This window comes from Euprymna scolopes, chromosome 21, assembly GCF_053919585.1.
Source record: "Euprymna scolopes isolate OS-2025 chromosome 21, ASM5391958v1, whole genome shotgun sequence".
Lineage (NCBI taxonomy): Eukaryota > Metazoa > Mollusca > Cephalopoda > Sepiida > Sepiolidae > Euprymna > Euprymna scolopes.
In genome coordinates, this window is record NC_136502.1 from 48,401,987 (window position 1) to 48,417,534 (window position 15,548).

Here is a 15,548-nt window from a genome sequence, read left to right on the forward strand (position 1 = left end):
ATGAATCTACTTTAAAATTTTAGATATTATACATCCAAGGTTATGCCAATTAAAGAAAAAGAAAATACCAACTTTGTGGGGTTTTGCTGTGTATTTTTCAAGTTTTAGCTGGACATGCAGATATTTGCCCTTTATACAACAGATTAGCAAAATCACCATCATGAACCTGCATTTGAATGCATTCACTTCACAGGCTGCTATCATTTGCTTGTTGTCCGAATTTGATGTTTGCTTTAAACACTGACCTTAATTTCAATCATGTGATCTCGGTCAGTGTGTTGTAACAAGGTGTTTTCGCTTCCAAAGTAAAATTGAGTTTTAAAGCAAACAACAATATTTTATTTTGTCTCGTTACAATGATACTTGGTTTCTATACCAAACAACAGGCTGAATGGACATCTATTTCAACTGAACACAAAGAGGCCATCAGCTTCGGGTGCAGAGGCTGACATCTCAGACAAACAAAAACCTTAACCAACAACCCCTCTACCCGTTTTGATAAAATATACATTGTTGCAATATTTTTAATACATAATTGGGTATTCTCCCTCAAAGTTGGGAGATTCTATTTATAAACGCTGCTGATAGGAACTGACAAATCAAATTAATTCACGTTTTGCTTTCAGCCAATCAGAAACCAGAATTGCTCCATAAAAATTAACTCTTTTTTAGCATTCCAGCACATAATTTTTTTGTGTCAACACAAGAAGGATTTTTTGCTCTTTGGCTGCAAAATTATAAAGTCTAGAACCTGCACAGAACAGTGACCCACTGAGAATTCGTCATCTCTAGGACTTGTATAGAATAACTACCCATCAGAAATGCTTCTGAAATTAAACATGGCTTCCAATTCAAGATACATAGATATCAATTGGATCACACCAAGATATATATTTGTGAACCCATGCTTGTTGCCTCAAGAGTCGAAGTGAGATACGATAATATGGTGAGAAAAGAAAATGAAAGCGAAGACAACTACGACATACGGCAATTGTTGTTGAGGGGAGACACTTGGTCTTTTTTTGATCTGATCATCACCATCAGGTGAACACCTCATCTGGCAGTCGACGTCAGTGTTTATTGAACATATAGAGCCTCCAGCCGAGCTCCTTGCCAATGATGCCACTGCGTTCTGCAAATAAGATACTGCATGGATGAAGTGGGCATCAGGTTCAAAACAAAAACAAGCTACACCTGCTGATTAAATAAAGTGTTCCATTCAAAATTATGTACGAATTCTAGAGTTCGACAAGACGTATCTGAAGGTGGTCAAAGGTTAAACTGGCAAAACTGTTGTGAAAATAACATTCAAAATAAGAACAGTAGTCGGAATAATAAAAATAATACAAACTATCAATATTTATCTGTAAAAATTTCCAAAACACAAATAGGAATCGTTGGGTTTTCGAATTTCTGAGATGCGTATAAATTTGGATTATTCAGACTGTTGTTCTCATCTTGAATGTTATTCTCCCAACGTTTCGGCTGAGGTATGCTTCGATCATCATCAAGTGTATCTGATTTGAAATGTTTCTGCTAAACTCAGGAATTTGTATGCAATTTTAAACAGAACTCTTAATTTAAGTGACAGGGATAGCATGCTCTTGTTCAGTCAGCTATGACTGGATAGAAGTTTTAAGCTATTTGTAATTGTATTTTTGGTATCGCCTACACTGAAGATTGAACCTTCAACTCTCAACGTCACTTAAAACCAAATTTTATTTAGTACTTTATCCATTACATCACAGGTCCTGCAAAATTTTGTAAAGCTTCAAAATTCGACAAGATACACATGAAGAAGGTTGAAGGTTACATTGGCCAAAATGTTATTAGAATAACACTCAAGATGAGAACAGTAGTTGGAATAATCCAAATAATACAGAAATTGTTATGTTGAATTGTTTTTGCGACATAAGTTTCTTTACGAATTTAGCCATTACTTCTCTTTCCGCTTACCTGTTAGCATAGAGTTGTAGCAGCATTTGTTCGTATCTTTCTCGAGCTGAATTGGCACCAAAACCAAGAAATGTGGAGACATACAGTTGATAATTGTGGTCAAGGTCGGTGCTTTTACAGCCAAGGTTGAATTCTGCCATGAGATTTTTTGCAGGACCTTCCTGAAATCAAGAAATAAATTAATTACTTAAAAAATAAAAATAAATTCAAGAAATACGACCAAGCTAGATGACCTACCTGTCTATGGCAGGGGAGAGTTTAAATCTAATCGAGGAGGGATGATTTCTTCTTTCTTATAGCTCCTTTCTCACAGAAAAGATGCTGCTACTCTTTCTTTTTTTTTTTTTTCTTTTTTTACATGGGGAGGGGGGTCACCACTTATCAAGGCCCGAAGGCCACTCAGGGATAAGGGTTATTGCATGTACAGTAATCAATGGGATAGTATTGTAGTAATCATTAGTATTGGGGGTTTTGATAGAGTGTCTTAAGGGGGCGGTTTGTCAGGAGTTTGTTTATGTTGGACTTGAAGATGTCCTAGTTGTAGTCAGGTGGGAAACAGGCAAGCGGCAGAGAGTTCCACTGGCGTGCAGTTCTAAGAAAGAAGCTTTGCTCATGGAATCTACGTTTGGATTTAGGCACAGATAAAGAGTGGGGAAAATTATTGACAGTAGTTTCAGGCAGACGGGTGTTTCTTGTGAAAGATTGGCGAGAGGGGATGAGGGATTGGAGCTCAGACGAGCACCTGCCATGGAAATAATAATAAAACAAAGACAGGCTCGCAACGTCTCTTCTGTGGGAGAGAGGTTGCAGGGAAGAGAAAAGGGCACCCCCCACTAAATCACAAAGTCTATTTTGTACTCTGTCAAGGCAGGATAGGCTGTTTTTAGCAGCTCCTGTCCAGATGTGGCAGCAGTACTCCATTCTTGGACGTACTTGGCTTTTATATAGATAGAGAATTGCACTAGTAGTGAGATATCTTCTGGAGCGGTAGAAGGATCACACCATTTTCCCAGCGTCCCTGGCAACAGATTTGATGTACGTGTTCCATTTCAGATCAGGAGTAAAGGTCAAACCCAGAAGCTTGTCAAAACATGGAGCCTCCCCAAGACGAGAGCTATGTATCTTTCTCTGCTCTATTGTTATTGTCAAGATAGGTGTTTGACTGAGCTTTAGTCTATAGTCCCCCTCCCTTGCAAAACACCTGCAAAACGTGCTGCACATGTTTTGCAGGTGCAAGTCTATTGCAGATGTTTTGCAGGTGCAAGTCTATTGCAGATGTTTTGCAGGTGCAAGTCTATTGCAGATGTTTTGTAGGTGCAAGTCTATTGCAGATGTTTCAATGAAAGATGCTTGGCCAGAAGAAGAGAGGGGGGGGGGAATGTAGAGGGATGAAGATATCTCTGACGAGCAAGAGATAATCTTTGTTTGGAAAATAAGTACCTCGGCAAATAATATTTGGAGGTAAACCCTAGGAATGCAGATAGTCTTAGATGTTATCTTCACCAACAAAGAGATAGAACCAGCCAAGAGTGAAGAGATACGCAGAAAATAGGAGAGGCGGTCATAATGTTCCTTCTTGTACATATATGAACATGCACTTCTGTATTAACTGCACCAGCAGTGAACGTCTCATCCGTGATGTTAGTTGTTACTTGATCCAGTCGGCGTCACAACAAAATAATTCTTCCTACAAAACAAATGCCACAAGCTTATTTCATAAACAAATAATTTTTTTCTTTCTTAGAGGTTATGAGTCGTACTCATTTTCCCAAGGTTGAATGGCAGGTTTGCAGAATGAGATGTTTGCCTGACAATGTCGAAGCACATAAGTCCACTTATGTGACACCATGTACCCCATCGACAAGTCACTGACCTCAATGTTGTGTGCTGTAGATTTCTTCATCTTCTGTTCTTATTATTATGTTTTATTATTATTCAGTTCTTATTATGACCTTATCAGCATTGTTTCACACACTGGTGGTCATCGATGGGGGGGGGGCATTTTTTTTTTTTTTTTTTTACACGGTGGTTACCACTTATCACGGCCCGGAAGCCACTCAGGGATAAGGGTTATTGCAAGTACATTACGTTAGTGTGGAGATTTGATGAAGTGTTTACTTAAGGGGGTGGTCCATTAAGAATTTGTTAACGGACTTGAAGACATTCAAGTTGTAGTCAGGTGGGAAGCAGGCAGACGGAACAGAGTTCCACAGGCGTGCAGTTCTAAGAAAGAAGCTTTGTTCATGGAATCCACGTTTTGATTTAGGCACAGATAAAGAGTGGGGGAAAAAAAAAAAAAAAAACATTTTGATGCTTCACACATATTTGCTAGTTGAACTCTCGGTTTGTGTATCACCATTAATCCTTGATACATTAAGGCTCACATCTATATTTACTGTCACAACCATTTTAATCAGTTAGTTGATCAATTCATCGCAGTCTCTCAAAGCTCTCCTGACCTGGCCCAAGCCATGATCTGTCTTCCACTGTGTCCTGATTCTCAACTCATGACTTTCATAAAAACTCATTGATTGTTGTCCATCAATCGTTTGTATTGTCGGTGGACTCACAGCCACTTCCCAGTCATAAAACTCATTGTCAATCCTAAAGTATCCACAAACCAATTCTAAATATATCTCCAGTCCATTGTTACTGTCACACTGATCAGAAATCGCATTTCAAGTTTCTTTTCTCTACTTTACTGTCTATTGTCAAATCATATTTTTTTATTTCTTTTGTTACTCGATAACCTACTTCCTAGCATTTGAGGTCGACTATAGTCTAACACTTATAATAGTGCTTTGGCTGAGAACTTCTAATTGCCTGGCAGTTTTCAGGAAAACCAACTGACCAGTTCAAATATTCAGCTCCAGCTCCCACTCTTATTCCTTCTTTGACCACCTCCCTTTCCTATCTCTTGGAACCTCCTCACCTCTGACTGATTCATTGAGCCTTTGCTAGTGGTTACTATTTCAAACACACATAGACAGACCAGAAGATAACATCCAAATGGTCACTATTCATAGGAGTTTATCCATCTAAGAAAATTACTTTTCCCAGCATGACTTTCCCTTTCAATGAGGCACTTACTTTTTCAAACAAAACAAAAAAAAATGTCTCCTGGGTGGTTGCACTCCAGTTAGATAAACTTTCAGTTCTCCGTGCCCGCCTTCTCTTGTCCTTTGGCCAAGTCTTCCATTCGTATGGACCAGTAAAACATGCTGAGCAATGCATGTTTATAACTAAAACTAAATGAAACTTCCATGATTTTGTTTGGTTTAGTTGTTTTGTTTTGTGGTATATCAACTCTTTTCAGGTTATTTAATAGGTACTATCACTCTGAGTCAGAGTGGACTTGGGAGCAATGGCAATTAAGGGGTGGCTCCACACTCCCTAAAGCCCACAAGCTGGGGTCTCACGATCGGATATAGTTTAAAGTCATATCCAGGACCGAAACTTCCATGAACAAAATTTCTTTCCAAAACTTCTGTTGAATATAAAACCACAAAACAACTGAATACATGATCATTTTGAAGTCCAATCTTGTTGAACCATCCATCTAAACAATCAAATTCTGACTATTTCATCCATCATTCTCAATCCTCTCAAAATATTATTCATCACTAACTGGCAATTTCATTAACCCTTATCCTCGAGTAACTTTTGGACCTCGATAAGTGATAAAATTTTTTTTTCAAAATTACATTCTTTTCTTGTTGTAGAACATAGTTAAAAAGCTGTTGATTTTTATGTTTCTGAATTTTTTAGATGAGGTTTGATTATGTATATTATTTGGAGTTTCACCCACACTGAGGATTGAACCTTCGACATACAAGAGAATAACCTAAAACTGAATTTTATTATCGCAGTTAGTTTGGATAATCTTATTAGATTTAACAGTGCAAGGAATTTTTAACCAGAATTTGATGAAATTCTAAGCAATAGTTTTGAAACCTATACATGTTTATACCATATAGAAATATATTGCTAGCTGGAAAGTTTCTTCGGAAAAGTATTTTCAAACACAATCATGTTTACAATTTTTGCTTTGAAAGAAAACTTGAAGATAACATTTCCAATATCAAGTAAAAAAAGAACTACTTATTTGAAATCTTGAAAATACTGACAAGAATAATTGTTTAAATTTAAACTTTTTTTTTTTTCAATATATTCAAGATTTCATTTTTGGTTTTTGAAAGGCAGAAATTAATTTATAAAAATTTTCTTTTCTTTTTTACATTCTAATAGATTTCAGTTATTTTATGGACCGCACCAATAACTGCCTTTCGTGACCTCAGATAAAGTCAAAGGAAAATTTCAATGGTGTCTTTAGATTTCTTGAAAAAATAAAAGTTAAAAAAAATAAAAATAATGCAAGCCTTATCGCAAAACTAAATTTGAATGATATGTTAGCATACTGATTTCTATGATGCACAAACAAACATTAAAATTTAGATATAGAAAAAAGGAACTCGACATCCATTTTTGTAAAATAAATAAGGAATCGTTGTTTAATTCTCTCCCACTACAAGAACTTAGATACCAGGGTCAAAAAGTGGGATTGGGAAGTCAGCATCCCTGAGGAGGAGCACTCTGACCTGCACAAAGTACCTGGGCAGCCCCCCCCCCCCCGGTCAGCATTTCCCGGTAAGGGTGCCTCAGGTGATTAGCAATAAACTAACACTTTCTCAAAGACAGAACGCAAAGCCTGGGAGGGTGGATCTAGAACTGCACAGAACTAAACTCTCACTACAAAATTAACAGGAACCGGATCATTAATAGGAATGATCAAATCTCTGTTGATTTTGGGGGTCAAGGATAAAACAACCTAGCCGAGTAAAATGGCATTTTTTTTTTTTCTGCATTCAAACATTACAAGTCGCACAAACTCTGAAATATCCTCTTTACCATGATGCTGACTTATGTAAAGTGGAAAACCTGGACAAAATTAAATCCGGTGTCGAACTCTCTTCATTAATTACACATGCAAATTACATTTAAATTTTATGAGCAAAGAGAAGAGGCTTAATCTTAATATCTAATAATAATAAAAACAGGAAAGAATTTTCTTTTCACTTTTAATATAGGCACAGAATGAAGCTAGAGTCTTGTCTGCCTTTTCCTATAAATAAGTTTTGCCTTACTTTTTTATTATTGAATTAGTTTTGTTTCAGTGATTTCAAGCACTGCATAGGAATTAAATTGCGTTTGAAATGAATCTTCAATCAATACAAACCTTTACATAATCGAAGTTGATTTTCCTTGTGACTTCAAAAGCTATCTGCATCGATCCACCTCCCATATCAATAACCCCAACGGTTCGGCGCCGAGAATGCGGTATTGAGGCAGAAGACTGACCAGGGACGTCAACAATGACGAGTGGATGTTCTGGAAAAAGAAAGAAATTCAAAACAACGTTTAAAAAGTAATTTAATTGTATGAGAAGAGGATTTTTAATTATTGTTTGATTTCTGCTCAATGGAGACTCCTCCATAGCTACTGGAGGTGTGCAGCACCTCCGGTTTATTTACTTAAATGTATTTTTGATTTAGGCCTGACGAAGATATTGGTTTAATCATTATTATTATCACATATTATCGTATTTCTATTGGTAGCCATGGTGACGGTGTGAAAATGCAATTACAGAAAAGTTAACGTGTTTACACTTGGTATATAAATAAGAATGTTATTGGTTGTTCTATAAATGAGCATAAATGACTTGTTTTGTTTTTCTTTCTTTTTTTTTTGCATATGTGATGTTAGTGTTGTATCTGCTCTGAGACTACACTTAATTTTCTTTATCAGTCTGTAGCCAAGATTGAACTCACTACACGAGTTTTGTAGTATAATTCAAATCTTGTTTATAGCTGAATACTTGATGCTTTGCCAAGGGTAGTTTTTATCGTGATGCCATCACTAGATGGGGTGCCTGCAACGGCTTAAGAGAGTCCCATCTACCCTCGAGAGAAGGACAGGCTACACCACTTTCTCAACCTGGTATTTTATCTCGCGGTACATACAATGCCTTGCCTTCTCAAACGGTCACCAATCTGGTACTGTATTCAGTTAAGAAATTCTAGACTTATTTAAAATTTTCATTGAAAATCTTTTTTTTTCTGAGAATACAGCCCACCTGCTTCTCCTCCCCAAAAGTATCTTTAATTTTTCCAACAGAGGATATATCTTTACATATCCCGCTTTGATTGTGAAATCATTTTAGTTTTGAATTTAAAGGAAGACAACTTCTGTTATATTCTTTAATATAAATTGAGTTATCCCCCTTTGTAGATTGTTATTTTTAGGTGATTGTATATCAAGGGTCACGATACTGAAATATCTTGTGTCAATAAAAGCAAGAGAACTCTTGATTCGGACCAGAATGCTTGATGACAAAACGCAACACAAACTCGAACAGTAACACTAATGTGACCCAACTGACTCAAACAAAGATGTTGATGATTACAAATGCTGATAAAATTCAAGATGAACCTGTGAAGTTAATTTTGAAGGACTCTCGTGTCGTCTTTATATAGCTCTTGGGTGAGTTCATTCTGGTATTTCACGGGAATATCTAATGAAAGCATGGCAATTCCATAAATTATTTTAAAATGTCTCATCTCAGTAATTTCTGATCTGGACTAAGTATTTGTTAAAATAAATTGAAGCTAAGTACATTATTTTATTGTCAATAACACGAGACAACAATAACAAATGAAGAGTCAAAAGCAAAGTTTGATTTATCAGCTTAGATTCCTTTAAAGCAGCTTTTTGTATTCAAGCAAGCATACGTATAGGCAGACATCGATAAAACAGCATGAATGCGATACAGATTAAAAGATATGGAAGATTGACAAAAATACATTTGGCATATTTGTGATTACAGGGTAGAACGATAAATTTGTCATCCTAAAGAAAACTGCTGTATTTTAAAACATTTATTGAAAAAAAATCAATTCAGGTAACTTGGTAAGGTAGTAGAGCTGACATCCATTCAATGTAGCCACTTTCAGCCTTAACCACCACCTCGATATGGGTCCAGAAATGAGAGCATGCCTTTTCCACAAGCGCTGGCAGGAATTCAGTGAATACTCAGCAGATGGCAGTGATCAGGCTGGCTTTTGTGTTGAGGAAGTCATGTTGGTGATGTTCTCGACGTATGACCAAATGAAGTAGTCCAGTGGGTTCAGGTCGGGGGAGGAGGAGGAGGAGGAGGACCAGTGAGAGAAAGGTACAAAATCGTAGGACTCCTTCTGAAGGAAGCCTGGGTCTCTTTGGACTTGTGGGTTGGCGTAGAGATCTGCTGCCACACTCAGGGTCTGCCAGCGACCACCTGATTTCACCAGGGGATCACCACACTCTTCAGCACATCCAGTTATACTTTGGTGTTGATTTTCAAGCCGACTTTGAAGATGAGAGGTGGCATGATGTGACCCTCACTTGAAACCACACCAAAGACGATAACTGTGACGGGAAACTGTTTTCATCACCCTGGGCATGTTCCTGTTTTCGTGGCGATCCAGCAATGCATTTTAAGAATGCTGGCAATGGTCCTGTTGTCATAACTTGGATCGGTAGAAAGTATGAGTTGTACAACAGCACATCTCCAATCTTGCTTATTAAACATTGTGTCACTTTCAGACATGACAGAAGGCTCCTATCACTCTTGGGATTTGTACACAACTGGCCAACTAGTAGATGGTCTGAAAAAAAAAAAAAAAAAAAAAAAAAAAAGTTGTCATCAAAATGAAATGGAATCATGTAATCTTTTCTAAGGCGACAATTTTATCGTGTCACCCTGAATTTGGACTATTGTTTTCTGCTTAGATGTTATTCTCGCATTTCAGTCGATATCTGACTTTTTCACATGCATCTTGTCAAACTCAGAAATCTTTATATCGATTTGTGCATCTGTACAGAATTTGAACCCATTTTAAGGAACCACGATTTCTAAAAGAACCACATTCATTTGGAAAGGAAAAAAGTTTTGTTTTTTTTTTCAAAATAAATATGCAAACAGTTTATAAAATTGTTGTTGATTTTAAAAATAAACAACCGATAGTCACTGCTGCTGCTAAAAATTTATAATTAAGCGATAATAGCGTACACCAGTCCAATTGTTTACTTTTGCTGAAAAAGGGTTAATATTTTTTCAGATGGTGTAATTAAAAATTACTACTACAAAAAGTGGAAATAAGATTGGTATAATTGTATGCATAAAAATAAAAAGATGGATTTACTAGTTGGAGTATGACAAATATTTTAAAATAATGTTTGATACTTTTCATGTTGAAATCTTAATTTTAAGAAAAAAAAAAGAAAAAGAAACGCATGGGCCAGTTTTATTTTACAACAATAAGTGAGATTAATGTTTTTCCTGATTGGTTTCCAAATTCCATGACAAAATTCCTCATAGTCGTGTGGTACTGAACTTTTAAAGGAACAAAGACTCGTAAAAAAAAAAAAAGTTATCAAAATTGCAGTTTAATAGTGTTAAAACTTTCATCACTTTATTTGCTCATCAAAACTCTTCAAATATATCATGTAGATTATTATTTATTAAAACATGTGAAAGGATATTTATTTTGGAACAAAATGGTGGTAGTTTTAGGACTTAAAAAAAAATTTGATTCAAACTTAAAGCACTTTGATTTTTAAAATAGTGATGTTTTAGTAGAGTTACCTTGAAATCGTGTTGTGATTGATGGATATTGTTACTTTAATCCATGGAGGTAGATTGTTCTTGTTCCAGCAACCATGACCAAGTAAAAGTCTTAAATAATTTTTAATTATATTCTTAGTATTTTCTGCACCTTCAATCTTCAGAAAACATTCACATAAACCGATTATTACTTAGGACTTTATCCGCAGCACTATGAATCCATGTGTATCACTGACTGATGGCTGAACACGCATCAAACAACACCTGGTCCACATAAACTCATGGCGCAATGGATAAAGTGATAAGTAGTAATCAGGAGTAAGTGACTGTCTTCCAGAAGTTGAAGATTCAATTCAATCACAAGTGATACTAAAAATATAACTAAACATTAATTAACCCTTTCTCCGATCATGGCTGAGAGAATGAAAATAATATATTATTTTTATTTAACTTTTTGATTTTTTTTGGGGGGGGGGGGGACGTTGCATAGTGGATAGAGACACTGAATCTCTAGAGTTCCAGGTGAGCACTGTCTGAAGATAGTGGTTACAATCCTACCCAAAGCAGGCCAGAGGATTAGTTGGCCAAAACGTGGTGAGGCAACAAAAACTATGGAAGGCAGTAATTACTGCGGATACAGTTACAAGACTCAGCATTCCAACCTCGTTGTGGTTAATCATCCGAAGGTAAAAGCGTGATTTGGCCGAGACGTGGTGAAACAATGACAACTATGAAGATGAGGATAACAGTCTGCAAACAAAAATGAGAACAAGATATCCTGTCAACTAAATAAAGGGTTCAGTTAAAAATTCCATACAGATTCACGGAATGTGATAACACACCTAAAGAAGGTTGAAGGTTACGCCGGCCAAAATGTTGCGAGAAGAACATCCAAGATGAGAAGAGTAGTCCGAATAATCCAAATTATTAATCCTCATCTCAAGAATTCTGAAACAAAAATATGTTTGGGAATGGAGGGGAGAGGAGCGGCATTTCTGCAAGTTCATCTCTTTGATGAGCCTGTGAAAAAACCTCAAAGAAGACACCGAAAACAAAGGACACCGATTCCACAACCATTGAAACATTATGTGCGAATGAGAAAGGGAGAGAGTGAGAGAGAGAAAGAAAGAGAGAGAGTGAGAGAGAGAAAGAAAGAGAGAGAGTGAGTGAGAGAAAGAAAGAGAGAGAGTGAGTGAGAGAAAGAAAGAGAGAGAGTGAGTGAGAGAAAGAAAGAGAGAGAGTGAGTGAGAGAAAGAAAGAGAGAGAGTGAGTGAGAGAAAGAAAGAAAGAGAGTGAGTGAGAGAAAGAAAGAAAGAGAGTGAGTGAGAGAGAGAAAGAGTGAGAGAGAGAGAAAGAGTGAGAGAGAGTGAGAGAAAGAGAGAGAGAGTGAGATAAAGAGAGAGAGAGTGAGATAAAGAGAGAGAGAGAGAGAGTGAGATAAAGAGAGTGAGAGAGAGAGTGAGATAAAGAGAGTGAGAGCAAGAGAGTGAAAGAGAGAGAGAGAGTGAAAGAGAGAGAGAGTGAAAGAGAGAGAGAGAGAGTGAAAGAGAGAGAGAGAGTGAAAGAGAGAGAGAGAGAGAGAGAGAGTGAAAGAGAGAGAGAGAGTGAAAGAGAGAGAGAGTGAAAGAGAGAGAGAGTGAAAGAGAGAGAGAGTGAAAGAGAGAGAGAGTGAAAGAGTGAGAGAGAGAAAGAAAGAGAAAGAGTGAGAGAAAGAAAGAGAAAGAAAGAGAAAGAGTGAGAGAGAGAAAGAAAGAGAAAGAAAGAGAAAGAGTGAGAGAGAGAAAGAAAGAGAAAGTGTGAGAGAGAGAAAGAAAGAGAAAGTGTGAGAGAGAGAAAGAAAGAGAAAGTGTGAGAGAGAGAAAGAAAGAGAAAGTGTGAGAGAGAGAAAGAAAGAGAAAGTGTGAGAGAGAGAAAGAAAGAGAAAGTGTGAGAGAGAGAAAGAAAGAGAAAGTGTGAGAGAGAGAAAGAAAGAGAAAGAGTGGGAGAGAGAAAGAAAGAGAAAGAGTGAGAGGTGCATGAAAAGCAGAAACGCTTTTTATTTTTTACTCAAGCACATCTAAATTTCTCAATCCATAAGGTCGACATCCATGATAATGCAATATTTTTTTTTAAACACCATAACTGCAGAAACACCTTTTTGACAGCATTAAATGTTAAAAAAAAATTGCAAAACACATTCAGCCCATAATTTGTTCTGCGGGACTCTGAAGGGACCTAGGTTTACTAGGACAGCAGATACGATGGTGCTCAAACGTGTCATGACTTTTCACACAGAAATAAAATATATTTTCAAATTGACTCAAATTCAAATTGTCACAGAATAAGATTACTTTTATTTTATTTAAAAATTTTTAAACCATTTTACAAATCTATGAGTGTGGATCTTTTTGATTTTTCTTGTTTGTCTGTTTGTACAATGATTTTCTTGTTTGTCTGTTTGTACAATGAAGCACCAAGTGGTTTCTGGGCCTTGATAAGTGGTGACCTCCATGTAAAAAAAAAAACAAAAAACTTTAGGATTTCACTTTTATTTTCATACAACCATAACAACGATTTGTGTCGTTTTCGTCAAAATTGGAAATATTTAAAAATTTTCACAAATAGCTCCACTGTCTTGCAGATGCCTTGGGAAAGACAAAAGTTAAGGGAGTAAACACCAACAAAAAATCTGGTTTGCAGTCCTGATCGACGGATGGTGAAGCACTGCAACACATTTCCATTAACTCTTACAGCTGCGCCAATACTGACCAGATTGCCTTGCCTTTCTGCTGGACTTTGCAATGCCAAAAGGGGGGACCCTGGTAACTGAGCAAAGCTAGGTCTCCTTATCACCTGCACAAGCCTGCATCTGGAGAGACAACTCCAGCTTCGACTTTATAGCCACAGTAGACATTGCAGTGCACCAGACTAGATGCAGAACACAATTGGAGACGCAAGGTTGCCATCATCATCACAATGCATGACGTCATAAAGGAATGATGTATGTACCTATTTACTATGCCTCCCGACGGGACAGAGTTAGACACCAGGGTCGTTTTTTAACGTGGAGAAAAGGTACAAAAATAAAAATTGTCTCAGTCGTGAAGGATTTCTCCTCCACCGAAAGAGAACAAGAAATAGAAGTGCAGCATCTGAAGAACAGATACTACACTTTGATCTTTATATTTAATTTATTTTGTTTAAAGAAAAAATTACAATTAAAAAAAATTCCAATATAAAATTAAAACATTTAAAAAAGTAAATTCTCCAAGAGACAAAACAAATTTAGGCACAAGGCCCAATAAGATCTGGGGAGGGGAGTGTTGCAGGGTCTTTGTAACTAAAGTAAGAATGGCGTCTGTGGTGCCTTTACTCTTGACTGGCAACATTTACCACAATACCTCATTCACTTTGTGGAATCTAAAGCTAACTAATGAAAACCCCAGTGTTTTTTACAAAAAGGATATATATATACAATTTCTGTATGTGTGTGTGTGTGTGTGCGCGCATTTTTTTTTTTTTTTATATATTAAAATGTGTGTGTGTGTGTGTGTGTGTGTGTGTGTGTGTGAAAAAGTTCAATTCATTGGAAAAAATAAAAAGTTCTTGAATTTGGAAGAAAAATAGTTCGTGTTGGGGAGTGGGATATATAGGAAAAATGTACAAAAAATAAAATTGCCTAGTGCATTGTTAGTCAGGTCCCTCCCTAAGCTAATCTAAGTAGTTAGATCGCCTACTGTTTTCCGGGGCACCGAAAACAAGCGGGCAGATCCCTAATGGGGATTGGGAAGACTTCATATCGGGTGTTGGGAGTAAAATAAATAGATTGTTAAAAACAAAAGGGGGGAATATATTTGGTGGCGACCTTCGAGTAGGGGTTGATCAGGGGATGATAAAACAAAAAGATAGGGGGGGTAGTGGTAGAGTAGCCTCAGAAGGTTCTCTAGGCCAAAAAACAAACAATCGGGGGACAGGATCTCATTTGTACCACCAGTCAAGAGTCTCTTTACTTTTTATTTGTCTAACCTAGCGGGATGGGCTCCGTAGGACCCAGTACCGCATGTGCCATGCCTATGGTGGTAACACGAATTCAAACTTGGCGCCTCGTCGGATGCACAAGCTAGCATCATGCACCCACCTCTTGTCAAAGGCCACTCGAGGCAACCTCTTCCAATCGCATCTGATCTTTACTTTAAGCAGATGCTTAAAGTAGACTATCAGATCCCGATCCGGAACAGATATCCCTTCGCGGACTCGCTTGAGGTGTGTGATCCATATGACCATCCTCGCTACTGCTAGTATCGCTAGAAAAACCATTCTTTTCTCCCTAGGCAGCGGCGGATCAATGTTCTCCACAAAATATGATTCGTCGAGTTCAAGCCAGCGCTTGGCATCGATGCGAGCCGTTACCTCGTTGACGTACCCTAGGAGGGTCTTGAGCCTGCTACAGCGGAAAAAGGCATGACCGACAGTTTCTCTCATGTCTTCGTCGCAGCGCAGGCAGTAGACCCGGGTTTCTTCATTGTAAAGGTTGAGTTCCTCAAGGAGGGGCAGTGCGTTCTGGACAAGTCGCCAGGTAAGGGAAAATTCCGAATTTGTAAGAAAGTCCCGTCCCGGCGCCCAACTCCACTGGGAGCGGACCCCCTCCAACGACATCCCCGTCCGTTTCACTAGCGGTTCCTTTTTGCTACGCCCCACTAGCTCCCGATAAAGCCTGTTCCTAGACTGTTCGAGGATATTGGTGCGGACCGGCATTCGGCGTAGAATGTTTGTTCCACCCTTGTTTGATCTTGACCAAAAGGCCAAGTAGAAGAATGATGTAATTCACAAAAGCAAGTCGAAGACATCCTTTATGGTGGCATAAATACTTAAAATAAGAAAAGGAAAACATCATTCATTAAAACAGAAAAGTGAACCATCATATATATATGATTACTTAATTTAATCACATAAA

General features: G+C 37.5%; 1 protein-coding gene across 4 annotated transcripts in view; it reads right to left on the bottom strand.

Moving 5' to 3' along the window:
- Nucleotides 1-15,548, bottom strand: part of LOC145242248 (ectonucleoside triphosphate diphosphohydrolase 7-like) — a 118,384-nt gene that overhangs the window by 12,719 nt on the left and 90,117 nt on the right. For all 4 annotated transcript variants that reach the window (XM_080105256.1, XM_080105258.1, XM_080105259.1 and 1 more), the window contains 2 exons: nt 7,193-7,344; nt 1,957-2,117 (listed from right to left, as the gene is read on the bottom strand). In XM_080105256.1, coding sequence (XP_079961382.1) covers nt 1,957-2,117; nt 7,193-7,344 — 313 coding nt within the window. The remainder of the gene's footprint in view (nt 1-1,956; nt 2,118-7,192; nt 7,345-15,548) is intronic.